At 36.6% G+C, this 25540-nt stretch overlaps 9 protein-coding genes across 9 annotated transcripts; 5 read left to right on the top strand and 4 right to left on the bottom strand.

Annotated features, from left to right (window-relative positions):
- Positions 1-245: 245 nt before the first annotated feature.
- LOC129781932 (histone H4) lies at positions 246-853 on the bottom strand. The gene has a single exon (XM_055789430.1). The coding sequence runs from the start codon at positions 808-810 to the stop codon at positions 499-501; it is 312 nt and encodes a 103-aa protein (XP_055645405.1). The 5' UTR covers positions 811-853; the 3' UTR covers positions 246-498.
- Positions 854-1016: 163 nt separating this feature from the next.
- On the top strand, positions 1017-1512 carry LOC129781931 (histone H3). Its single transcript, XM_055789429.1, has one exon. The coding sequence runs from the start codon at positions 1078-1080 to the stop codon at positions 1486-1488; it is 411 nt and encodes a 136-aa protein (XP_055645404.1). The 5' UTR covers positions 1017-1077; the 3' UTR covers positions 1489-1512.
- Positions 1513-2645: 1133 nt separating this feature from the next.
- LOC129781952 (histone H2B-like) lies at positions 2646-3020 on the bottom strand. The gene has a single exon (XM_055789451.1). The coding sequence runs from the start codon at positions 3018-3020 to the stop codon at positions 2646-2648; it is 375 nt and encodes a 124-aa protein (XP_055645426.1).
- A 258-nt stretch (positions 3021-3278) lies between these two features.
- On the top strand, positions 3279-3653 carry LOC129781950 (histone H2A). Its single transcript, XM_055789449.1, has one exon. It carries the CDS (start codon positions 3279-3281, stop codon positions 3651-3653), a length of 375 nt encoding a protein of 124 aa, XP_055645424.1.
- Positions 3654-13926: 10273 nt separating this feature from the next.
- Positions 13927-15022, top strand: LOC129781930 (histone H1B-like). Its single transcript, XM_055789428.1, has one exon. It carries the CDS (start codon positions 13957-13959, stop codon positions 14635-14637), a length of 681 nt encoding a protein of 226 aa, XP_055645403.1. The 5' UTR covers positions 13927-13956; the 3' UTR covers positions 14638-15022.
- A 296-nt stretch (positions 15023-15318) lies between these two features.
- On the bottom strand, positions 15319-15777 carry LOC129781933 (histone H4). Its single transcript, XM_055789431.1, has one exon. It carries the CDS (start codon positions 15732-15734, stop codon positions 15423-15425), a length of 312 nt encoding a protein of 103 aa, XP_055645406.1. The 5' UTR covers positions 15735-15777; the 3' UTR covers positions 15319-15422.
- A 224-nt stretch (positions 15778-16001) lies between these two features.
- On the top strand, positions 16002-16412 carry LOC129781949 (histone H3). The gene has a single exon (XM_055789448.1). It carries the CDS (start codon positions 16002-16004, stop codon positions 16410-16412), a length of 411 nt encoding a protein of 136 aa, XP_055645423.1.
- A 1156-nt stretch (positions 16413-17568) lies between these two features.
- On the bottom strand, positions 17569-17948 carry LOC129781955 (histone H2B-like). Its single transcript, XM_055789456.1, has one exon. It carries the CDS (start codon positions 17941-17943, stop codon positions 17569-17571), a length of 375 nt encoding a protein of 124 aa, XP_055645431.1. The 5' UTR covers positions 17944-17948.
- Positions 17949-18169: 221 nt separating this feature from the next.
- LOC129781956 (histone H2A) lies at positions 18170-18740 on the top strand. Its single transcript, XM_055789457.1, has one exon. The coding sequence runs from the start codon at positions 18202-18204 to the stop codon at positions 18574-18576; it is 375 nt and encodes a 124-aa protein (XP_055645432.1). The 5' UTR covers positions 18170-18201; the 3' UTR covers positions 18577-18740.
- Positions 18741-25540: the final 6800 nt, after the last annotated feature.

The following is a 25540-nucleotide window of genomic DNA, read 5'->3' as shown; positions in this document are numbered from 1 at the left end:
TTTTTATGCGTTTCCTCATTCGTGCGACCATTTTTGAGTACTTTTATTATTTGTGTGATTCGAGTTTAGATTTAATAATGAAATCGCACCAAATGGGTGGCACAAATGGGAAATCTGGCAAAAACGAACGCACAAAAAATTGGCTTTCTTGTACCACCAATTGAGAAACGAATCATGATTTTGAACAGTGGTTCCTGCGCAGTAAGCATGCTACACATCTGGAGCGGTTGCGTTCAGTACAGAAGTTTAAAGTTGTTCAATGTTTCGTTTATTTTTCACCACGTCATGTAATAACATTGTATACATTTGTAATATCAATATTTTTCGATAGACGGCGAATGACCTGAAGGGTTAAAGCCGACTGAAATAAATCAAATAATCAATCAATCAATTGAACAGTGGTTCATTTAAAAACGTTACTAATCACTCTTTTAACTGGAAAAATATCGTGGCCCTGAAAAGGGCCGTTTTGTTGAAACCTACGCAAAAGTATATCATTTAACCTCCAAATCCGTAGAGAGTACGACCTTGGCGTTTCAAAGCGTACACAACGTCCATTGCGGTAACGGTCTTTCGTTTGGCGTGTTCCGTATAGGTAACAGCATCTCTGATTACGTTTTCCAGGAATACTTTCAGCACTCCACGAGTTTCCTCGTAAATAAGACCGGAAATACGCTTCACTCCTCCACGACGAGCCAAACGACGGATGGCGGGCTTTGTGATACCCTGGATGTTATCACGAAGAACCTTACGATGACGCTTGGCTCCTCCTTTTCCCAGTCCTTTTCCTCCTTTACCACGGCCAGTCATTTTTCTGAATTATTGTATGATGCTTTCCAGTACAAACGATGAATGAAACTGATGTTGTTTTCACCTAGGGGTACCCTCTTTTATATCCGAATGTAAATGTTGTTTCCTTCTTCATCATATTGTCATTCTTCTCTTCTCTGCGTTTTCCTTTTTGTTGCGCATGCGCAAAATGGTAACACGTTTCATATATAAAAGCGAGGGAACGCGTGGAAATTTTTCATTCCAAGAACAACTTTGAAACCGTTAACTCTACTGAAATCGTAAGCAATGGCTCGTACCAAGCAGACCGCTCGTAAATCCACCGGAGGAAAGGCTCCTCGCAAACAGTTGGCCACTAAAGCTGCTCGTAAAAGTGCTCCAGCTACCGGAGGAGTCAAGAAGCCACATCGTTATCGGCCAGGAACCGTCGCTCTGCGTGAAATTCGTCGGTACCAAAAGTCGACTGAATTGTTGATCCGTAAGCTTCCATTCCAACGTTTGGTTCGTGAGATTGCTCAGGATTTTAAGACCGATCTTCGCTTCCAGAGCTCGGCTGTTATGGCTCTGCAGGAAGCAAGTGAAGCTTATCTGGTCGGATTATTCGAAGATACCAATCTGTGTGCCATTCATGCCAAACGAGTGACCATTATGCCGAAAGACATCCAATTGGCTCGTCGTATTCGTGGAGAACGCGCCTAAGTCTGACCTATCTGACCTCATTCTCAAACAAACGGCCCTTTTCAGGGCCACCAATTTATGCGAAAAGAGTTTTAAAAACACGTTTTCAAACTCTGACATTCCACACGCTGTCACAAGTATGAATATATGAAATATGAATGAACCTCTGATCTTGCTGATAAATGTTACTATAGAAGAATACTTTTGATAATAGAACATGCTTCCACAAATATGATCAATTCTTAATCAGTTCAGAGTTATTCGTTTACAAATGCTCGTATTATTTAGTATCATTTTGGAACCAAGCATCGTATTATAATCACTTCTCGTTGCCGGCGAGCGTTAGTCGAGAATGGATTGTCTTTCTTAAGACAGGTGAAGGAGAAGTAATGGAGTAGTTTTCTTTTCACAAGGGCCCTTCTCAGGACTAGAGACGAATGAACTGCAAAAGTTTAAAGTCTCTAAAAACCCAACAAGGAAGGGATGTACTATAATGATATTGGACTTATGTGACAAACAATATTTTACTTTTTGTAATTTGGTATATTAGGATAAATCTTAAAACACTTTCCAATGTGCATTGCAGGCTGAATCATGCACGGTTGGCAATAATACGTAATAATTTATTGCCCAATCTGGTGTCTCCAAAAGACGTAAATGGACGCGTTCTCGATAAAAATATATTTTAGCAATTTTACTATATTTTGATTCGACTTCTCGTGCTATTTGAAAAGGACACTTCAAAGAAGTAGTCTCGAAATAACTCAACTCCCCGTCATCACTAATAAACTTTAATATGCCATGAGAGGGGACATCCGAGTGATATACTGGAATTACGACGTTCCATGAGAATGGACAGTCGAGATTAAAGGGCAACAAGTTTCAGTTATCAAATTCACTCGATGCATTATACATTCTGCACACAATGATCACATCATTCTCAAAACGTACTTCACAATAAATCGTATTACATTAAATTGTTATATCGAGCCATTTTGGACACCTTTTGTGATATTACTTTTCAGAAACTTTCGAGCAATGAAAGCGGAGTGTTCGCACGAGAAGCGACTTGTTATAATAACACCAATAAACGATTGAAAAATTGTATTTTGAACTCTTTAACCTAAATTTTGTGGCCCTGAGAAGGGCCGATTTTTTCATATTGTAGAATTCAGAATTTACTTGGAGCTGGTATACTTTGTGACGGCTTTGGTTCCTTCGGAGACAGCGTGTTTGGCCAATTCTCCTGGTAGCAATAAACGAACTGCGGTTTGAATTTCACGAGAAGTTATAGTTGATCGCTTGTTGTAATGCGCTAAACGAGATGATTCAGCGGCGATGCGTTCGAAAATATCATTCACAAAGCTGTTCATGATACTCATGGCTTTGGATGAAATACCCGTGTCAGGATGGACTTGTTTCAACACTTTGTAAATGTAGATAGCGTAGCTTTCCTTCCTGCGGACCTTCTTCTTTTTCTTGTCGGTCTTGGTAATACTTTTCTGAGCCTTTCCGGACTTCTTCGCTGCCTTTCCACTGGTTTTAGGAGCCATTGCTACGTTTTAACGCTTTCACTGTTCGAGAGGAACTAATGTTGAAAGCAAGGGAAACATCATGTTATATGCACAGTCAGGGTGGAATGTATGCCCGTCCCCTTATGTTTATGATGCCATTTCATTATATTCGTAGCACTGCCTGAGTGAAAAACTAATAATGGCAGAGTTAGTATAAAAGAGGGTTCGCTTACTGAAAATTTTCATCAGTACAGTTTCGCTTTGCTCGTGAATAACTTCATAATTATATAACAAAAAATGTCTGGACGTGGTAAAGGAGGAAAAGTTAAGGGAAAGGCAAAGTCCCGTTCAAATCGTGCTGGATTGCAGTTCCCAGTGGGTCGTATCCATCGTCTGCTCAGGAAGGGAAACTACGCCGAACGTGTTGGAGCTGGAGCTCCTGTTTACTTGGCAGCAGTGATGGAATATTTGGCAGCTGAAGTGTTGGAGTTGGCAGGAAATGCCGCTCGTGACAACAAGAAGACCAGAATTATCCCACGTCATCTGCAGCTGGCTATTCGTAATGACGAAGAATTGAATAAGCTGCTGTCGGGTGTAACTATAGCTCAAGGCGGAGTTTTGCCCAACATCCAAGCTGTCCTGCTACCCAAGAAGACCGAGAAGAAAGCTTAAATCAACAACGACATGGAACTGCACTAAAATCGAGAACCCAACCGTCCTTTTCAGGACGACAACAAATTTCTAATAAAGAGTTACATTGATTGGTTTTCTAAAAATCAATCCACAGCAATCTCCAAGGAGAGCATCTGTTTCCAAACCGATATGAGTGAATCATTTCACCGAGCTCGGAATATTACCCTGTTGAGCCCAACCGAGGCCGGAGACCGACAATGGACCTTTTCTTTCTAACCCACGTAAGTCCCTGCAGATCGATAGTGGACTTTTCTAAAAATCGATTTCTGACTTATGCTTTCTAAATATGCTTAGCTTTCTCCTGATTAATTCTAGCTAATAATCATAAGTTCAATGTTTTAAACTATTGCAAAGCATCAGCTCACAACGAGAAATGTTTCAAACACTGCTTCGAAATGAAATCGAATCTCGGTTAATCAAATCGATAAAGGCAAGCAGTATTATTATACGAGTAGAATGTAGCAGAAATGGGTAATACATGCTCGTTTTACTCAGGTAGTTGAGATGGGCCAAATTACCAGGTATACCAGCTGCTAAAAAACTACATTTCCAGAATTTTCTTTCCTTCCATGCATACATCCTTCGCCACGTTGCCATGAATAAGATCAGGATGGGAAGCAAAGGATAATGATTGAAGTACCATTCTCATAAAAAAAAAAAAAAAATCACCAGCAATTCACACTTCCAATGATAACATTGTGTCGAGCTCCGGACCTAGTACTGAATCTCATACAAGACTCGTTAAACAGCTTTGCCTTTCAGTCCTTCCGTCGATAGTGCAGAAAAGCCAAACCACACGATACATCAGAGTTGCTGGATGTTATCAAAGTTTTATCGATTATTTTGTAACAAAAGTAACATAGAAATACTGAAAATTGTGATTTTGGGTAGCTTTTACCTTGTGTACACGGTTTAAAAGTAATTGAAGAGCGTCGTGTCGAAACTGGCTGTTATTCAGCTGATTTGGCGTGAAATCGCTCCATACGTTACTGCAGGTTAACGAAGTTCGACAGAATATAAAATTTTTAACTAATTGTATTTTCTCGTTTTTTTATTTATTGAAAGCTGTCAATATACTAACATAAATAACATCGATTAATTTTAAGGTTATTGTATATTGAAATCTATCTATGTAATTGAATATTTTCTGCAATCAAACGATTTCTGCAAACTGAAATCAAAGCTTCTAATTTGGCGTTCCTATTCATGCTGTTAAATAGGCAAAGGGCCTGGCTGAGTATGGAAATTAAAAGTGCCCCCAAACCAAATCACCCGCTTTATGGAAAATGTTGTATAGGATACAAAATAAGAAATTTTGAGTATTTTTTGCCTCTATGAGATTCACCATGGAATCTATAGTAAGAAACGTACTTTTCAAGTTTTTGCATCTTACTATGGTGTATCGAGAAATAATATCAAAATAATTTTTTATCAAAAATTTATGTACCAAAAAAAACATTTATGTAATATTGACTTTTTTTTTTTATTTATAGTTTCAGTACTGCTCTAATTCGTATTCAAATGTTTTTCTACGCGTTTTCTAGATATGTGTGATTTTTTTCAGAATTTTAACTGTGTGGCGCGATACATAAAATATATATTTATAAATTTTTCGTTTTTTTAGAATTCTGAGAATCTGTACTGGTTTAATCTCTTTTTAGATGTTTGCGAAAATTTTAAGTACTGCGCAATACAAAAATATGCATTTTTTTTTATTTCTATATTGTTTATTGTCTAGTATTTTTTCATTTGGAAAATGAAAATGTTGTATACGGTACAAAATTAAAAAAAATAAATTATTATTCTGAATACCTATACTCAAAACTCAAGCCTATTGAGAATGAAAAAATGGAAATGAAAGATACTCAACACGCACAGTACTGCTTTGAAATGTGTTCGTACGTGTTTTTTTATTTATGATTTTTTTCATAATGTAGCGAGGTTAAAATGAGGAAACAAAAGTACGTTCAATACTTTTTATTTATATGAAATAGATGATTGATAAAATCGTGGATATCAATTCATAATACTAAACAATTCCAAATCTGATCTATTTAAAGAATTATCTAATTTTGCATTACGAATACGGAATACGCACATACAATTTTAGGATTTTAACCAATTAAAAAAAAAGAAAATTACTGAAATAGAAATAAGAAAAAATATTTAAAAAAATTAATTAGATATTTTCGTACCGCGCAGTTATCAAAATATTCTGAAAAAGACATACACAAACAAATAAACATAAATACTTATATATGAATTTGACCTTTGTTTTTGCACCACATATTATCACACATATCTAAAAAGGTGTAGAAACGCATTTAAATATGAATTAGAGTAGTACTGAATCTCTGAATAAAGAAAATTTCAATATTTCAAGATTTTTCGATACACCATAGTAAGACGCACTTTCATTTTTTTCCAGTAATTTTTATCTCGAAGCTATCGAGAATAGTGTGCAAAAAAATGAAAAGTACGCTTTTTACCACAGATTTTATGGTGAACCTCATATCATTTCTTATTTGGTACCCTACACAATATTTTCCATAATGCGGGTGATTTGGTTTGGGGACAGTTTTTATTTCCATACCCAGCTAAGCTTTTGAATTTAAAAAATGTAGTGCAGCTAAGAACGACACTCAACAAAAAATGGATTCGATTTCTATCCTGAAGCAAATATCAATACAGACTATATCTTCTACATTTTCCGTGCTCGAAGAACAACCAGTATTGCAACTGGATAAATATTACATTTCTTTCAGTCTGATAACCATGTTCAGAAATCTTGAGTTAAGCATTACGTTTGATGTTATTAACTGACCGAAAAAAAAAGTGGGAAGAAGAAATGATTTTTGTTGTCGGCTAATAAAAAATAAATAATAGATAAGAATATAAAAATAGAGTAACAACATAACAAAATTCAATTGCTTTGTATGGAAGTTTGTGCTAAGTATCCGAAGCTTCAATATAATTCGGCCAGATCACGAGCAGCCATCATGCACAAAAATAGATTTTATTGAATTAAGATAATTTAATTGATAGCACACACACACACACACTTTCTCACGCTCGCACTCACCTGATGTGACTTCTCGCCCAGTGCCCAGCTTCTCATCACCCGTTGGTGGTCAGGCTCTTAGTGCCGTCGGTCTTCCTTCGTCGTCGCTTACTTTCGTGCACTTCTCTCCCGTTCAATTCCAACCAATATTTCTTTCCAACACTATTTCTATTCACAACAATTTCTTCATCTTTCCAAACTATTATCTCCGTTTAACCACTTTATTTTCTTCTTCTTTTCTTTTTAGGAAGCCGTTTTGTTACCTTCCAATTTTTCATGTTCCACACCGCGAACTTTCACCATTTTATACATCGCGTGTACAACTAAATTTGCTTTTTTACACAAACCATATCTCAGCGACTTGTGTCGCACAGGATTCCCGACCTGCGCCACTTAGAGTCAGAGCAACAGACACGCTTCCCGATAACTCACGCACTTTTGTTACAAATCACCGTTGGCCAATCATTTTCATTTCTTGGTCGTTCACCGGGAACTTTGCGACCAAATATCCGTACACTTTTGCTAAATGCACCGAAGTTAGCTAGTATCGCTGATATTTTCCGGCGGATCGTCGGCAATGAAGGCTAGGCCGGATCGTGCATCGAAATCAACACTGCCAAATTAAACACCGATTTGGAGAAAACGGATGCAATCCGTCCGTCCGTGCTGGTGCGGTGGTAACTGATCAAGTCCCCCGTTTCTCCCGTTTTGCTCACTGTGTTTCTCTGACTTCCTTGGTGCTGCCGCTATTGACTTGAATTGACATCCGTGTTTGGGAAACTCCCTGCGCTCGTTTCGAATCGCTGTTGAGAAAACATTTAGCGTGTTCTTAATCCATGTTTGAAACAATCTTAAATTTCTCTGTTACAGTTCACACGTCCTTACCAGAATCTTGTTTATTACTCACTTGGATATTCTAGGTACCATTCGAAGGCCGTTTCCTATTGAAATCGTTCACCGATTTGGTGCAATTTGACCGAAATACTGATGGTAAGCCTTTTCAAGTACCAACACAACACTAATTTTGCGACTTAAATGTAATGTTAAGGAACAGGAACAGTTTCCGGATCTATTGATACCAAATCCGAATATTTACTCAATAACGGATCATCTTCATCCAAACTTTGGTGCATTTTTTTAAATAATATGCGCAGCAAATATTGTATATCTAATATTTATTTGAGCAGCCACTACAAAAGGGCGGATTACATATTTTCTCAGAACCCCATAAATATGGGTATCAAATCAAAGGTCTTGACTAGTAGAACACAGACATTCAAGATAAATGCAAATCCAAATTGTCCGCCACCACCAGATGGCGCCATATATAGTTTTTTCACAACCCCATCAATATGGGTATCAAATGATAGGGCTTGACTAGTAGAATACAGTTATTTATGGAAAATGCAAATCTAAGAAGGCGGCCACTACAAAATGGCGGATTACATATTTTCTCAGAACCTCATCAATATGGATATCAAATGAAAGGGATTGACTAGTATAACATAGTTATTTATGGGATATACAAATCCACCACAAGATGGCGATGGCGACAAGATGGATATTCATCGGAATATTTTGATGATGTACTGTATTCTATTGGTCAAATCATTTCATTTGATACCAATATTGAGAGGATTTAAAAAAAAAACATAGTCGACCATTTCGTGGCGGTGACCTTTAGGTATTTATGTTGTTCATAATGTAGTGTATTCTCCAAGTCAAGCCATTCAGCCAATTTTTAGCGGCGGCCAAATTGAATTTTTTCAAGATCAAGGAATACGCAGTTTTATAATGGCAGTAAAATTAAAGGTAATTTCAGATCAATCAGTGATCAGGAACGGGGTCCAATTTCAATCAATGTGGGACAATCCTACAAACACTCAAGCATACAAACAAACAGGACAAGCTGAATGAAACTATTGAAAAAGTAATTGTTTATTTGGGAACTGCGGCCATCTTGGACATTGATTTTTAATGATCTACTGTGTTCTACCAGTCGAGCACATTCAATTGATACCCATATTGATGGGGCTTTGAAAGAAAAAATATGGCGCCATCTTGTGGTGGAGACCATTTTGGATTTGCATTTTTTCATAAATAACTGTGTTCTACTAGTCAATCCCTTTCATTTGATACCCATATTGTTGGGGTTCTCAGAAAATATGTAATTCGCCATTTTGTAGCGGCCGCCATCTTGGTTTTGAATTTTTCATAAATAACTGTATTCTACTAGTCAAGGCCTTTGATTGCCATTGTTTTTTCATATGCCATATTTCATATAGCCAAATTTATGGGCCCATATTGATAGGATTTTGAGAAAATATGTCCATAATCCGCCATTTTGTACCGGTCGCCATCTTGGATTTTCAAGATCACGGAATACGCAGTTTTATAATGACATCCGATGTCATGTGTTCCAAATTTCAGATCAAACGGTTAACAGAAAGAGGGTTAAATTTCTATCAATGTGATACAGCGCTATAGACAACGTTATAGCGCTATAGACAACGTTACAGAGTTACAAAGTCACAAAAATACAAACATGTCCAAGCTAGATAAAACCGTTCAATAAATAAGTGCAAATCATAATAATATAATAAAATTCTTTGTTTTGTGATTATCCGGAGTGAAAAAAAAATCAATACTCCGGATAATCGAGTCCGACCTGTATTTGACGTTTAGAGCAATTGCAAATGAAATCGACAAATGACATAACATGAGTATTTTTGATTGGAAATATTTTTTTAAATATCTCGAGAATGGCTGCATTTAGAATGAGATTAAGAATGACCTTTTTTGTTTCAAATCACATCAGATGTTCATCAGAAGTTTGTCAAAAATAGTTTTACCATCTTGGATTATTTTTTTTTCTCCATGACTTCTATTTTATATGAAAAAATAAAAATAAAAATAAAATATACGTATTTTAGATGTTGCAAACTAAAGTTTTTTTTTGTAAATAGAAAAAAAATACTATTTTTTTCTCAGTGTATATTTTTTCACGTTTGAACATCAATACTCTATAACTCTTTCTGAGACACCATTTCGGTCCGACTTATAGTTTTTGAGATTTAAATTATCAAAGATTCCTCTTACTAGAATCGATACGCCATTTACAAAACTTACACTTGAGTAAAAAAAATTCCCAATTGGTGTGGAGAACAAATATTTGCTTCAACCCAAACGGAATACAAACCTTCATTCGAATCAAAAATATATGTTTTAAAATCTGCATTTTTAGGTCAATTTCATTTGGAATTGCACTATATGAATCCATTCTATCCGGTGACAAAATGAACTAAAATAAAATAAGTATAGACCGGTAATGATGTTATGCATCATCTATATATATATATATATATATATATATATATATATATATAAATGGATTTCTGTCTGTCTGTCTGATTCTTATGGACTCGGAAACTACTGAACCGATCGACATGAAAATTGGTATGTTGGGGTTTTTTGGGGCCGGGGAAGGTTTTCATGATAGTTTGAGACTCCTCCCCCCTCTCTAAGGGGGGCTGTCATACAAATGAAACACAAATTTCTGCATAACTCGAAAACTAATCAAGAAAATACCAAATTAGGCATGTGAAGGTTTCAAGGGACATAACAGGTTTCTATGGTGAATAGACACTCCTCCTGTTTCACTGAGAGGGGAGGGGGCTGCCATACAAATGAAGCATACATTTCCGCATAATTCAAGAACTAATCAAGCAAACGGAACTAAATTTGGCATGTGGAGGTATTATGGGGAAGAAACATTTCTAAGGTGGTTCGACACTCCTCTTAGGGTGGGCTGTCATATAAACGAAAAACAAATTTCTAAGAAACAGTAAAATCAGAGAGATGTTTTCCCCTTTTTATGTTATGATTTTCCAAATCTAACCGGTGGTCAAAAAATCATTTTACCCGTTTTTCCAAAAATCATAACTTTTGAATGTTTGAATGTTATGTCCAATTAAAGCCAAATAGTTTATAGTGCCACATTTGCGATTAAACTGGATTTTAGTCGCATAGATCTAGTATATTCGCACAGAAATATTGCAAAAAGACTGAAAACATGTAAACTTTGAAAAGTTATAACTCAAAAACGAAAAAAAACCTTTTTGATTTTTAGAATATGTTATGTAAAACATCCTTAGTTTTCAAGAAAAAATAAAAACAAAAAATGGCGCACTTGATCCCGAGACCATGTAAACTATAAAAAGCAAATACAATCAATAATCACGAAAACAAAATCCAATTTTATCGCAGGTGTAATATTTTTTCAAAGGAGACTAGCTTCTTGACTTCAATTTCATGTATCGACCATATCGAGAAAAAATGGGAAAACCGATTTTTCAAATCGAACCATCGGTTAGATTTGAAAACTCATAAGTTGAAAACAAAACAAAAATACATCTCTGATTTTAAGATATGTTATGTAAAACATTCTCAGCTTTCAAGAAAAAATATAAAAATATATAGCGCAGGAAAAAAAGGAACAGGAAAAAAAACAAATACAATCGATAATTACGAAGAACAATTCAAATATTTTGGAAGCGGGTTTTTTAATGAACAGGTGATTGATTTTAAATTTTTGACTTTGATTGACTTTAAATTGAATCGAAATGGTCACCCTAACGAAAGAATAAAAAAATACGAGTCTAATATCTTGCGATAAGAAACAAAACTACCACTTCCATGAGATTCTGAGAACCACTGAATCGGTTTGGCATCGAATTGACTGTATTAAAATATGACACCATTGTTTGTCTCAATTTTCATTCAAAATTTTCTTTATCACTTGGAGAAAACTGGATGCTTTATTACAGTAATTTTCAACCGGTGGGGAATTTAGTCATTAAAAGGGGGGAATTCTGCAAGGGACTATTGTACATTTACTTCGCTTTGAATTTGACAATGATTAACAAAAATTGCTACAAAAACTTTATTGGATACGCTAAAATTTGCGATCCTCGGCAAACATTTCTAAATCTGGAATGTAATGTTCGATTGAACAACTTCACAATGTTTCAAAGACTTTCGTCAAAGAATGATGATGGAACAGACGACGAAACAGTACAGAAGACCATTAAAAAGAAAATTGTACAGCATTTGTCAAGATTTTTTACAACAAGTTAAACTTGAAACATGTCATATCATGTTTCATGTTTCATGTTTCATGTAACCATGTCAAATAACAAGATTTGGACATGGTTTGAATCCCCTTTCGACTGGCAGTGACGAAAGTTTCGGATCAATTTTAGAACAAACTCATCGATCTGCAAAGGATCGAAAAATGATATCCTGATATGCGAATTAAGCGTTACGAGTATTGTTGTCTAGTGTGTAGTATTTATGTGAATCTGGATTTCCTACAATGCTGCTGATGGAAAGAAAACACCGTAACAGAGTGGATTTCGAAGATGACATGAGTTGTGCTTTTTGACAACGTGCTCAAGAATTATGATTTTGGCGGAAATCATTCAGACGCAGGTGTCATACTGACTTTATATACCTTTTTTGTAGTCAGATACAAGTACAGAATCATATTTGTTGCGAATATAACTTGAAAGCCGTTTGTATTCATTCATTATTTTACTGATATGCTACAGACTTTCTTACAAAATACTGATAGGGGGAAGCACTGGGATTAATCTTCGTCAAAAGTGGAAAGGAGCAGAAAAGGTTGAAAACCACTGCTCTATTACATAGGATTTTTATTATATACGGAATGGATAACTCTCATCCATCATTTTTATTTTTTAAATGTGTTTATCCTTCTCCAAAATACATGTACACGTAAACTTCAAATTTCGATTCGAATTATGCGTGATACGGATAAGCCAGATCTGAACTTTCAGTTTTACCAGGATGATGTGTTGGATTTGTTACCGTTTATCTGCGCAGTCGGGTAATTACCTGTATTGAATTAGGATCTCACAGTTGGGTAATTGAAATGTACGTTTTGTCGCGAGTACAAATCTTGAGCTTTGTCGTTCCATATGAGCTGCCTGTTGAACAGACTAAGCGGATGAAGAATTAAGGTAGTTAAAGTTGGAATTGTGGAATGTGAGTTGTTGTCGAAGGACTGAACAAGATAAAACTAATAAATTGATTTCAAACATGCTGCTATTGACTATTCGAGTGAACCCATTGGAGAGTTGTCTTTGGAAAGCTAGCTTATATTGAAATAATATTTCACTAACGAGTGGCAAAAAAACTGAAACAGTCTAACGTTGGTATAGTAAAAACGATGACAGAAAGAAAAAAAAATTAAAAGCGGAAACATTCAACAGATGAAATGAAAAATGCAGAAGCACAGCTATGGTTTTTTCAACTTTCAATTTTAGGTTATACTGGTTTGGAGTCAACATATGAATAACATACAAATTCACCAAATCATAGGGTACATGTAAACATTATAAACATGATGATTTTTAAAATTTTAAATGATTTTAAATAAATAAAATATTTTTGATCTGTACAGTTTGGGATTTTGTAGCAGAATATCGATAACACAAATGTTGGCAAACAGTTTGTATTACCAATCCATCCTCGGAACGTGAATCGTAACTACGAATATGATTGTACGAATAATGATGATATTTTCTCTAAAAGTATTCAAATTTCTTTCATTTCACAGAACAAATTTAAATAATGGTAACAATTTTGTATGGGTATATTGAGTCATATGAAAGCGAACGGAAATCAAAAAGTGCCTGAGCTGCTCCGATGGCAGCAAAGTTTAGATGAAAATACTTCGCTGTGTTGATGAAGAAACATACAATTTTGGTATCAAATGATCGGGGAAATGTTGCTCTTCTTTACAAACAACTTTTTATCGTCGTTTTACTTTTGTAATAACACAATTTTACACATTTTCAGTATTGTGTTAATAGTTCTGATATATACTATGCACATTACCGGAAAATTGTTGCAAAACGAGAAGTGATTTTTAACATCAGACAACTCTGAATGTTAGCTAGATTATCATAGCGTGCAATGAAAAGCGTATAATGTTATTTTGTGCGAATTAGGACAAAGAAAATTACCATGTCTTAAAATATGAATTTCAAAAACGCAAAAGATTTTCTCAACAACGAATTGAAACGAACGCACTGAGTTTCCCTAACACAGATGTCAATTTCGAGCACAAGTGGCGACACAGAGCGCACCATGGAATTCAGCATTTCGTTGAAACATAGTAGTGAAATACAGTGAAAAATGGCCGATACAGCTACTGAAGTCGTTACCGCAGCATCGGTTGCCGCATCTCCAGCCAAGACACCGAAAAAGGCTCGTGCTCCTAAAGGAGAGGGTAAGAAACCGAAAAAGCCAGCCACTCATCCACCAGTGAATGAAATGGTTTTAGCCGCCATCAAGACTTTGAAGGAACGTAATGGATCATCTCTTCAGGCCATCAAGAAGTATATCGGTGCCAATTACAAGTGCGACGTTGCTAAACTCTCAACTTTCATCAAGAAATCTCTGAAGAGTGGTGTTGAGAAAGGTAGTCTTGTGCAAACCAAAGGAAGTGGAGCATCGGGGTCCTTTAAAATTAAATCTAAGGACAAGACACCTGCGGGCGAGAAGAAACCAAAGAAAACTGCGGCTGGGAAGAAGCCTTCAGGGGAAAAGAAAGTTGCCAAAAAGGCAGCCACTCCCAAAACTGCTGCCGTCAAAAAGCCTAAGGCAGCACCAGCAAAGAAAGCGGTTGAGAAGAAGGCTAAAGCAGCCGTCGCCAAAGTTGCCAAAAAGGCTGGAACCGTGAAAAAAGCGGCCGCTCCCAAACAGAAAGCAACCAAACCATCGAAAACAGCGGCGAAGAAGCCTAAAACTCCAAAACCGAAAAAGGCTGCACCGGCTAAGAAACCCGCTCCGAAGAAAGCCGCCGCCAAGAAGTAAAGTTCAGTCGATTGAAATGATTTAAAAACAAACAGTCCTTCTCAGGACTACAAACACATTGAATCGAAAGAGTAACAAAAGTTTTTCACCTCAAATAATAATTCAAATGATTTTTTTATAACAGTTAATATACATTTTCACACATCTGCATCATGTGTCCAACATTGTACACTATTAAGAATGTTCATATTCTAACGAAACGAGATATGATGGCCAACTGATGATATCGAAAAGCATCAATTGTGTAACAAACTTTACGTCGAGCCTGCATTAGGTTGCGACCACATGAGGTTTTGGTCTAAAATCATTCATAGCCATCGCGATCGTTTTGAGATTACATGTACCCAAGTATAGTTTACAATGATCCCTCATTCGACTCATAATTCACAGACATTCAGTCAACAAATATTGGACTTTTTTTTTGGGTTTGGGTCAATACAACTAAAGTACAACGTGAAATTGTATTTGAATCGTCATCATAAACTAACAGGAAAACCTGTTTTTATGCGTTTCCTCATTCGTGCGACCATTTTTGAGTACTTTTATTATTTGTGTGATTCGAGTTTAGATTTAATATAAAATCGCACCAAATGGGTCGCACAAATGGGAAATCTAGCAAAAACGAACGCACAAAAAACTGGCTTCCTTGTACCACCAATTGAGAAACTAATCATGATTTTGAACAGTGGTTCATTTAAAAACGTTACAAATCACTCTTTTAACTGGAAAAATATCGTGGCCCTGAAAAGGGCCGTTTTGTTGAAACCTACGCAAAAGTATATAATTTAACCTCCAAATCCGTAGAGAGTACGACCTTGGCGTTTCAAAGCGTACACAACGTCCATTGCGGTAACGGTCTTTCGTTTGGCGTGTTCCGTATAGGTAACAGCATCTCTGATTACGTTTTCCAGGAATACTTTCAGCACTCCACGAGTTTCCTCGTAAATAAGACCGGAAATACGCTTCACTCCTCCACGACGAGCCAAACGACGGATGGCGGGCTTTGTGATACCCTGGATGTTATCACGAAGAACCTTACGATGACGCTTGGCTCCTCCTTTTCCCAGTCCTTTTCCTCCTTTACCACGGCCAGTCATTTTTCTGAATTATTGTATGATGCTTTCCAGTACAAACGATGAATGAAACTGATGTTGTTTTCACCTAGGGGTACCCTCTTTTATATCCGAATGTAAATGTTGTTTCCTTCTTCATCATATTGTCATTCTTCTCTTCTCTGCGTTTTCCTTTTTGTTGCGCATGCGCAAAATGGTAACACGTTTCATATATAAAAGCGAGGGAACGCGTGGAAATTTTTCATTCCAAGAACAACTTTGAAACCGTTAACTCTACTGAAATCGTAAGCAATGGCTCGTACCAAGCAGACCGCTCGTAAATCCACCGGAGGAAAGGCTCCTCGCAAACAGTTGGCTACTAAAGCTGCTCGTAAAAGTGCTCCAGCTACCGGAGGAGTCAAGAAGCCACATCGTTATCGGCCAGGAACCGTCGCTCTGCGTGAAATTCGTCGGTACCAAAAGTCGACTGAATTGTTGATCCGTAAGCTTCCATTCCAACGTTTGGTTCGTGAGATTGCTCAGGATTTTAAGACCGATCTTCGCTTCCAGAGCTCGGCTGTTATGGCTCTGCAGGAAGCAAGTGAAGCTTATCTGGTCGGATTATTCGAAGATACCAATCTGTGTGCCATCCATGCCAAACGAGTGACCATTATGCCGAAAGACATCCAATTGGCTCGTCGTATTCGTGGAGAACGCGCCTAAGTCTGACCTATCTGACCTCATTCTCAAACAAACGGCCCTTTTCAGGGCCACCAATTTATGCGAAAAGAGTTTTAAAAACACGTTTTCAAACTCTGACATTCCATACGCTGTCACAAGTATGAATATATGAAATATGAATGAACCTCTGAGCTTGCTGATAAATGTTACTATAGAAGAATACTTTTGATAATAGAACATGCTTCCACAAATATGATCAATTCTTAATCAGTTCAGAGTTATTCGTTTACAAATGCTCGTATTATTTAGTATCATTTTGGAACCAAGCATCGTATTATAATCACTTCTCGTTGCCGGCGAGCGTTAGTCGAGAATGGATTGTCTTTCTTAAGACAGGTGAAGGAGAAGTAATGGAGTAGTTTTCTTTTCACAAGGGCCCTTCTCAGGACTAGAGACGAATGAACTGCAAAAGTTTAAAGTCTCTAAAAACCAAACAAGGAAGGGATGTACTATAATGATATTGGACTTATGTGACAAACAATATTTTACTTTTTGTAATTTGGTATATTAGGATAAATCTTAAAACACTTTCCAATGTGCATTGCAGGCTGATTAATGCACGGTTGGCAATAATACGTAATAATTTATTGCCCAATCTGGTGTCTCCAAAAGACGTAAATGGACGCGTTCTCGATAAAAATATATCTTAGCAATTTTACTATATTTTGATTCGACTTCTCGTGCTATTTGAAAAGGACACTTCAAAGAAGTAGTCTCGAAATAACTCAACTCCCCGTCATCACTAATAAACTTTAATATGCCATGAGAGGGGACATCCGAGTGATATACTGGAATTACGACGTTCCATGAGAATGGACAGTCGAGATTAAAGGGCAACAAGTTTCAGTTATCAAATTCACTCGATGCATTATACATTCTGCACACAATGATCACATCATTCTCAAAACGTACTTCACAATAAATCGTATTACATTAAATTGTTATATCGAGCCATTTTGGACACCTTTTGTGATATTACTTTTCAGAAACTTTCGAGCAATGAAAGCGAAGTGTTCGCACGAGAAGCGACTTGTTATAATAACACCAATAAATGATTGAAAAATTGTATTTTGAACTCTTTAACCTAAATTTTGTGGCCCTGAGAAGGGCCGTTTTTTCATATTGTAGAATTCAGAATTTACTTGGAGCTGGTATACTTTGTGACGGCTTTGGTTCCTTCGGAGACAGCGTGTTTGGCCAATTCTCCTGGTAGCAATAAACGAACTGCGGTTTGAATTTCACGAGAAGTTATAGTTGATCGCTTGTTGTAATGCGCTAAACGAGATGATTCAGCGGCGATGCGTTCGAAAATATCATTCACAAAGCTGTTCATGATACTCATGGCTTTGGATGATATACCCGTGTCAGGATGGACTTGTTTCAACACTTTGTAAATGTAGATAGCGTAGCTTTCCTTCCTGCGGACCTTCTTCTTTTTCTTGTCGGTCTTGGTAATACTTTTCTGAGCCTTTCCGGACTTCTTCGCTGCCTTTCCACTGGTTTTAGGAGCCATTGCTACGTTTTAACGCTTTCACTGTTCGAGAGGAACTAATGTTGAAAGCAAGGGAAACATCATGTTATATGCACAGTCAGGGTGGAATGTATGCCCGTCCCCTTATGTTTATGATGCCATTTCATTATATTCGTAGCACTGCCTGAGTGAAAAACTAATAATGGCAGAGTTAGTATAAAAGAGGGTTCGCTTACTGAAAATTTTCATCAGTACAGTTTCGCTTTGCTCGTGAATAACTTCATAATTATATAACAAAAAATGTCTGGACGTGGTAAAGGAGGAAAAGTTAAGGGAAAGGCAAAGTCCCGTTCAAATCGTGCTGGATTGCAGTTCCCAGTGGGTCGTATCCATCGTCTGCTCAGGAAGGGAAACTACGCCGAACGTGTTGGAGCTGGAGCTCCTGTTTACTTGGCAGCAGTGATGGAATATTTGGCAGCTGAAGTGTTGGAGTTGGCAGGAAATGCCGCTCGTGACAACAAGAAGACCAGAATTATCCCACGTCATCTGCAGCTGGCTATTCGTAATGACGAAGAATTGAATAAGCTGCTGTCGGGTGTAACTATAGCTCAAGGCGGAGTTTTGCCCAACATCCAAGCTGTCCTGCTACCCAAGAAGACCGAGAAGAAAGCTTAAATAAACAACGACATGGAACTGCACTAAAATCGAGAACCCAACCGTCCTTTTCAGGACGACAACAAATTTCTAATAAAGAGTTACATTGATTGGTTTTCTAAAAATCAATCCACAGCAATCTCCAAGGAGAGCATCTATTTCCAAACCGATATGAGTGAATCATTTCACCGAGCTCGGAATATTACCCTGTTGAGCCCAACCGAGGCCGGATACCGACAATGGACCTTTTCTTTCTAACCCACGTAAGTCCCTGCAGATCGATAGTGGACTTTTCTAAAAATCGATTTCTGACTTATGCTTTCTAAATATGCTTAGCTTTCTCCTGATTAATTCTAGCTAATAATCATAAGTTCAATGTTTTAAACTATTGCAAAGCATCAGCTCACAACGAGAAATGTTTCAAACACTGCTTCGAAATGAAATCGAATCTCGGTTAATCAAATCGATAAAGGCAAGCAGTATTATTATACGAGTAGAATGTAGCAGAAATGGGTAATACATGCTCGTTTTACTCAGGTAGTTGAGATGGGCCAAATTACCAGGTATACCAGCTGCTAAAAAACTACATTTCCAGAATTTTCTTTCCTTCCATGCATACATCCTTCGCCACGTTGCCATGAATAAGATCAGGATGGGAAGCAAAGGATAATGATTGAAGTACCATTCTCATAAAAAAAAAAAAAAATCACCAGCAATTCACACTTCCAATGATAACATTGTGTCGAGCTCCGGACCTAGTACTGAATCTCATACAAGACTCGTTAAACAGCTTTGCCTTTCAGTCCTTCCGTCGATAGTGCAGAAAAGCCAAACCACACGATACATCAGAGTTGCTGGATGTTATCAAAGTTTTATCGATTATTTTGTAACAAAAGTAACATAGAAATACTGAAAATTGTGATTTTGGGTAGCTTTTACCTTGTGTACACGGTTTAAAAGTAATTGAAGAGCGTCGTGTCGAAACTGGCTGTTATTCAGCTGATTTGGCGTGAAATCGCTCCATACGTTACTGCAGGTTAACGAAGTTCGACAGAATATAAAATTTTTAACTAATTGTATTTTCTCGTTTTTTTTATTTATTGAAAGCTGTCAATATACTAACATAAATAACATCGATTAATTTTAAGGTTATTGTATATTGAAATCTATCTATGTAATTGAATATTTTCTGCAATCAAACGATTTCTGCAAACTGAAATCAAAGCTTTTAATTTGGCGTTCCTATTTGTTACGGACAGCTGAGGCTTATCGCGGATCGAGTTACAGATCCATAAGATAAGCAATATTTGAGATTATATTTAGAAAAGACCTCCAAGCGAGGTATAGAAACGTTTAGAAAGGACCAATGTAAGGCAATTAAAAGATGTAAGAGCTCAAGTGTTTTGTTAGGCTAGAAAACGCTTGTAGTTCGAAATTATTGCCGGTCATAAATTCAGAATGGACGAATATTTAAATAGCGTCCGGTAAACAATTTAATGCATGCATCATTTAGGATGCATTTTTATTACCCTTTTCCATCCCTAGCTGCGCTCAGCCAGATACACCAGCAGGGTGTAATAAAATAAAAGGATGTTATTTAGAGCGAAGGATGGAAAGGGGAAATCCAAGAATAAGATAGGCGCACCGACGAGGTGCTATAAACTTAAGGTATTTTCTTAGGGTAGTGCAGCCGTCTCAGACTGCACGTTACCATACGCTAGAAGAAGGGACAAGGAAGGTAGATGATCTAAACGAAACCGATATGTTATCGGTTTTCAAGAGAGAGAGAGGAGATGTTCCTCGTCAATCTTAGTTTAAGGAACCATGTATATATTGTGAAACTTTTGAATAAATTTTTTAGTATTGTAACAGAACTCACGCGAAAGCGTTAAAATTTTTCTTTCAATAGAGAAATTTTTCATGGTGGCTCCAGAGAGGAGCAAGTTTTTCCTTTTATTTAAGTACAAAATGTGTTAATTTGCGAACTCTTCTCGGCAGTGGATGCCAGAGGTGATGTTCGTGAAATCTTCTCAGCAGTGAATGCGAGAAGTGTGAATTTGTGAATTCTCAAAGGCAGTGGATGCCTAAAAAGTGCATTTCTTTCGTGAATTTTATCAAAAGGCAGTGGATGCCTAAAAAGTGTATTCGTTTCGCGAATTTTCCTAAGGCAGTGGATGCCTAAAGAGTTTATTATTTTCGCGAATTTTCCTAAGGCAGTGGATGCCTAAAGAGTGTATTATTTTCGCGAACTTTCCTAAGGCAGTGGATGCCTAAAGAGTGTATTATTTTCGCGAACTTTCCTAAGGCAGTGGATGCCTAAAGAGTGTATTCTTTTCGCGAACTTTCCTAAGGCAGTGGATGCCTAAAGAGTGTATTATTTTCGCGAACTTTCCTAAGGCAGTGGATGCCTAAAGAGTGTATTCTTTTCGCGAACTTTCCTAAGGCAGTGGATGCCTAAAGAGTGTATTCGTTTCGCGAACTTTACTAAAGCAGTGGATGCTATATACACACATAAATATATGTTAATTCAAGTACCAGAAGGCAGTTATTATAAATATGACCAACTGCCGCAGCAGCACGTGGTCGTGGAGTTAGAAGCAAGAGGTAGCAGCAATATCCTCGGCACAATCGGAGAGACCATCGCTAGAGATACCAGGAACTGTCAACCAGCGGAACCAGAAGCAAGCGGTGGCATTAGATGCAGCAGCACCAGCATTGGCACTATCAGAAGTGACAAGAACAATCCGAGCCAGAAGGTTTGGACCACTCAAGAACCAGTCGGCACCAGCAGCAGCAGTAGTATCCCAGCACCAGATGAGTTAATCGAAAAACAGGTATAGAATCAATCTATATTAAGAATTATAGGGGTTGCGATAGCAACCATGGGAGTTTTTAAAATAGGGGCCAAGAGAGCAAAGAAATGATAAAGGAATAAATTCGTACGGTCAAGTGAGCCAACATTAAAATATAAACAATAAAATTAGTAGGAATATGGAAAACACATACAAGATGATTACCACTAAATACTTCACACGTAATGTGAAGGGTCACTGTCACCTATGTCACGAGTCTGATGAGGAACAGATGATTTATTGTTGCGAGTGTGAGCGATGGTTCCACTTGAGTTGCACTAATCTAAAGCAAGCCCCTCTAACGGGTGATCGGTGGATCTGTGTCAAATGCACAGATCTAGAATATAATTATTCGAAGAAAGTGCGAATAAGTGACTTAATAGGAATACTCGCTACTAGCATATATCCTAGTGGGTGGGGAAATTATTATAAGGAGGATATGCCAACCAAGCCGCCTCCATTTAGGGTAATTAGTGAATTGCATAGGCGAGTAAATGGCAATTCTGAATCTGAGTTTAGAAACTCAGAGGAATGCCATCAATTAAAAATGCCTCCTCCTTGGAATCCTGATCTAGTTGATTGCAGGAGGAAAGGTAATGATTCAGATGACAAAGTATTTGAATCATCTAAAGTAACCAGATTAATTGCACCTCCTCCGTGGAACCCTAAGTTGGCTAGGTATATGAGGAGGAAAAATGACAATTCATCTGAGTCAGAAGATTCAGATGATGAAGACAAACTTGAAGTGATACAAGTTGAAATGAATGAAAAACTAGGAGATGTTAGTCCTCAGAGCGGTGAAGATGGCTGCTCATTCCCAGTGAGGAAAGAGCCATTTAAAACCATATCAGTCGCAAAACGCGAATCTGATTATGAGAATAGTTTGCCCGCAATAGGCAAAACGGGTATCATCACAGATGTATGGGCTGTGATAGAAGAAAATACGAAAACCTCCACAGAAAGAGGAATTATGGCGGAAAAGAAAAAACCATGCGTGATGCATGAAGTCAGGGCGGATGAGATATCTGCAAATAAAGAAATAGCGGATTCCAATAATGGAAACGCTAAAAATTTTAAGATAGAAAAACTATCTATCAACCTTCAAGATCCAGAATGGGAAAGGCCAGCTACTGGATTAATTAAGAATTCTGTTGCAACACTGATTGTTGAACAGAAAATAAAATACCCAACTGAAAAACGGTTTGAAGAAATAGAACCACCTGTAGCAGTAGAGGAAGTAGTCCTCAGAAATAGAACAAAAATATTAGCAAAATTTTATTTGAAGACGAAAGCCTGGCGTGAAGGTTTTAAAAAATTCCTTAGAAGTGCAAAGTTCATCCCAAAAATTGGGAGCCAATGTAAAACCAAAAGTGTTATCATCAAGATGGATGATTCATCACAAGATGCTAACATACAATTTGAAAACTCAACAAATATAGAGATTTGTGTTATTGAGCCTCCGAGGAAGGTAGCGCCAGAAATAACACCAAAGGAATTGTTTATAAATGAATCTTCATTTCTTCCAAGGAGAAATAATTCCCACAATAGAAAATCATATTCAGTCGATAATTATAGTATTGGAAATCTCGATAAATACTGTACCCCAGATTACCAGTATCCTCGACGTCGTATCAAAAACGACTTCCACTCTGTAACCGCGAGTTACACTATTGTACCATCATTAACGAAATATGATGAATATTCTATTTTGCAAAATTTGTGACATGTTGACAATATTTAGTCATAGGGCAACACATATAAAATAATGCGATCGTTATAGTTAAAAGCCATAGATTCGTATAAAATAGGACTACTTATAATTGAAAAATTATGGCTCTGAATAACTTTCAAATCTTTAGAAGACTGTTTCCTAAGTATTAGGGGCGTCTATTTACCTGTATGACAACGAGAGCAATACATCTTGAGTTAGCGCAAGATATGAGTTCGGATTCTTTCATTATATGTTTCCGCAATTTGCAAAATTATGGCCCAGATAGGGAAATTATTACCGTAGATCAAAACTATAAACTCTCTAATATAGAGGTTGGAAAGTTTGTTTTTCAACGTTTGTAATATGTTGATATTCTTTATATCTATATAAAGTATAGAAAATCTTAAGCTTGATAAAATATAAAGACGAAAATCTTAAAATGGAAATTTAACAAAACTGTTAACTGAATTAATTAGAAAATATTTTTAGGCAAATGATTTGCTTGAAGTTCAGCAAGTGAGCTGCTGAAAGACTTTAATACAATTTAAGATACAATTGTTTCGTTATAAAATGGACCCAATAAAATGATAACTTGTAAGGTCCAAAATATCAATTAGAGCAAAAAAGAAGAGACTGTCTGGTCAAGCGTCAAGCATTTGGAATGCTCAAAACATTACTCTGATGGGTTAAAAGTATAGCAAGTATTCTGCTGAAAAATATACATTGACCACTAAAGAAAAAATTATGGCGCAGCAAGTGATATGCTGAAGCCAGTTTCTATACGAATGATTGGCTCAAAGCTCAGTAAGTGAATTGCTGAAAGGAGCGATATCAACTGTAAATTAGTTGATGGTAGAAAAAATTAAAAATACAGCTATGAAGAATTTGGAAGACTGATTTGTTAGCAAGAGGATTGCTTAACCTTCAGCAAGTGATTTGCTGAAGGGGTCAAAACCAAAAGTTTCTTTTTTAAGCAAGTGAATTGCTTAAAACTCAGCAAGTGGATTGCTGAGAGTAACAACATCACCAGTAAGTCGGTTGATGAAATACAGCATGTGAGATGCTGAAGAAAGATTTTTTAAACAAGTGGTTTGCGAAGCTCAGCATGTGAGTTGCTGAGAATATGATCAATGCATTATTCAAATGAATATTAAAAGCATAGCTTCCAGTCTTAACTGAGGGAAAGATTGGAGATGGTTAACTATACAATGTAGATGACATTATGAGTTATTTGAATACAAGTAACAGGAAAAAAAAATTGAATGAAATTTTTAAATGTATTTCAAAGTATATCACACTATGAGAGCATGAGTTGCATGCATAAAGAAAACGACTTGAAAAAGTTTATGTGAGCTACGATCAGTCGTATTATATGATTAGTCGGAACAGTTACATGAGAACTGAGGCTTTAAAATTGGATTTAGTATTCAGAGACAAACTTTAATGTTAATACTTGCTGAAGGAACGGTAATTGTACTACCAAAAGATTAGCACATTGACTAATTATTTCAAAAGGATGTTTTGAGAAAAACAATATCAGCAATGTAACAAGACAACTAGCAAAGGGATGTTGGATTCAAGATTCCTTTCTTGGCAACGAGATAACTTAGCATTAAAATGGAACGTTGTGTTTGATGAAAGAAAATCTTATAAGAGAAAAGAAAATGTAATTTGCATTTCCTTTAATGGAAAATATTATATAACACTGAACCTCAATGAATAATTTTCCAAAAAGAAACTTGAAGTTAGTTTATATAATTAACGGTTATATCAAATTACTAGTGAGAGCAATTATTCGAAATTTACGAATGTTTACGATTAGTTTGCATAACTGTATGCAGAATAAAAATGAAACAAAAAATACTATTATTAATAAAACAAATAATAAGTTATGTTTTCTAGTATAAACTTGTAAGTGTAAGTGTAAGGAAAAGATAATAATGTGAGTGAAATCAAATCACACAATAAAACACAGAATAAAGCGATACAGCTACAGATGGAAATATGTTCAAGCAAATGTATATGATTTAGAACATGTAGAACGACTATCAAAAATTTAAATTAAAATGTAGAAAAGAATGATAATACTGAAGAATTTGGTAAATCTATGTAGTAGATTTACGGAGTCCGGAATGTTACGGACAGCTGAGGCTTATCGCGGATCGAGTTACAGATCCATAAGATAAGCAATATTTGAGATTATATTTAGAAAAGACCTCCAAGCGAGGTATAGAAACGTTTAGAAAGGACCAATGTAAGGCAATTAAAAGATGTAAGAGCTCAAGTGTTTTGTTAGGCTAGAAAACGCTTGTAGTTCGAAATTATTGCCGGTCATAAATTCAGAATGGACGAATATTTAAATAGCGTCCGGTAAACAATTTAATGCATGCATCATTTAGGATGCATTTTTATTACCCTTTTC

This window comes from Toxorhynchites rutilus, unplaced genomic scaffold (genome assembly GCF_029784135.1).
Source record: "Toxorhynchites rutilus septentrionalis strain SRP unplaced genomic scaffold, ASM2978413v1 HiC_scaffold_29, whole genome shotgun sequence".
NCBI lineage: Eukaryota > Metazoa > Arthropoda > Insecta > Diptera > Culicidae > Toxorhynchites > Toxorhynchites rutilus.
The sequence above is the reverse complement of the archived record's forward strand: the minus strand, read 5'-3'. Positions and strand labels throughout refer to the sequence as shown.

What these genes read in the sequence shown, in the direction of transcription:
- LOC129781949 (XM_055789448.1), top strand. Translation starts at nt 16,002, where the DNA reads ATGGCTCGTACCAAGCAGACCGCTCGTAAATCCACCGGAGGAAAGGCT.
- LOC129781952 (XM_055789451.1), bottom strand. Translation starts at nt 3,020, where the DNA reads ATGGCTCCTAAAACCAGTGGAAAGGCAGCGAAGAAGTCCGGAAAGGCT.
- LOC129781931 (XM_055789429.1), top strand. Translation starts at nt 1,078, where the DNA reads ATGGCTCGTACCAAGCAGACCGCTCGTAAATCCACCGGAGGAAAGGCT.
- LOC129781932 (XM_055789430.1), bottom strand. Translation starts at nt 810, where the DNA reads ATGACTGGCCGTGGTAAAGGAGGAAAAGGACTGGGAAAAGGAGGAGCC.
- LOC129781930 (XM_055789428.1), top strand. Translation starts at nt 13,957, where the DNA reads ATGGCCGATACAGCTACTGAAGTCGTTACCGCAGCATCGGTTGCCGCA.
- LOC129781955 (XM_055789456.1), bottom strand. Translation starts at nt 17,943, where the DNA reads ATGGCTCCTAAAACCAGTGGAAAGGCAGCGAAGAAGTCCGGAAAGGCT.
- LOC129781933 (XM_055789431.1), bottom strand. Translation starts at nt 15,734, where the DNA reads ATGACTGGCCGTGGTAAAGGAGGAAAAGGACTGGGAAAAGGAGGAGCC.
- LOC129781956 (XM_055789457.1), top strand. Translation starts at nt 18,202, where the DNA reads ATGTCTGGACGTGGTAAAGGAGGAAAAGTTAAGGGAAAGGCAAAGTCC.
- LOC129781950 (XM_055789449.1), top strand. Translation starts at nt 3,279, where the DNA reads ATGTCTGGACGTGGTAAAGGAGGAAAAGTTAAGGGAAAGGCAAAGTCC.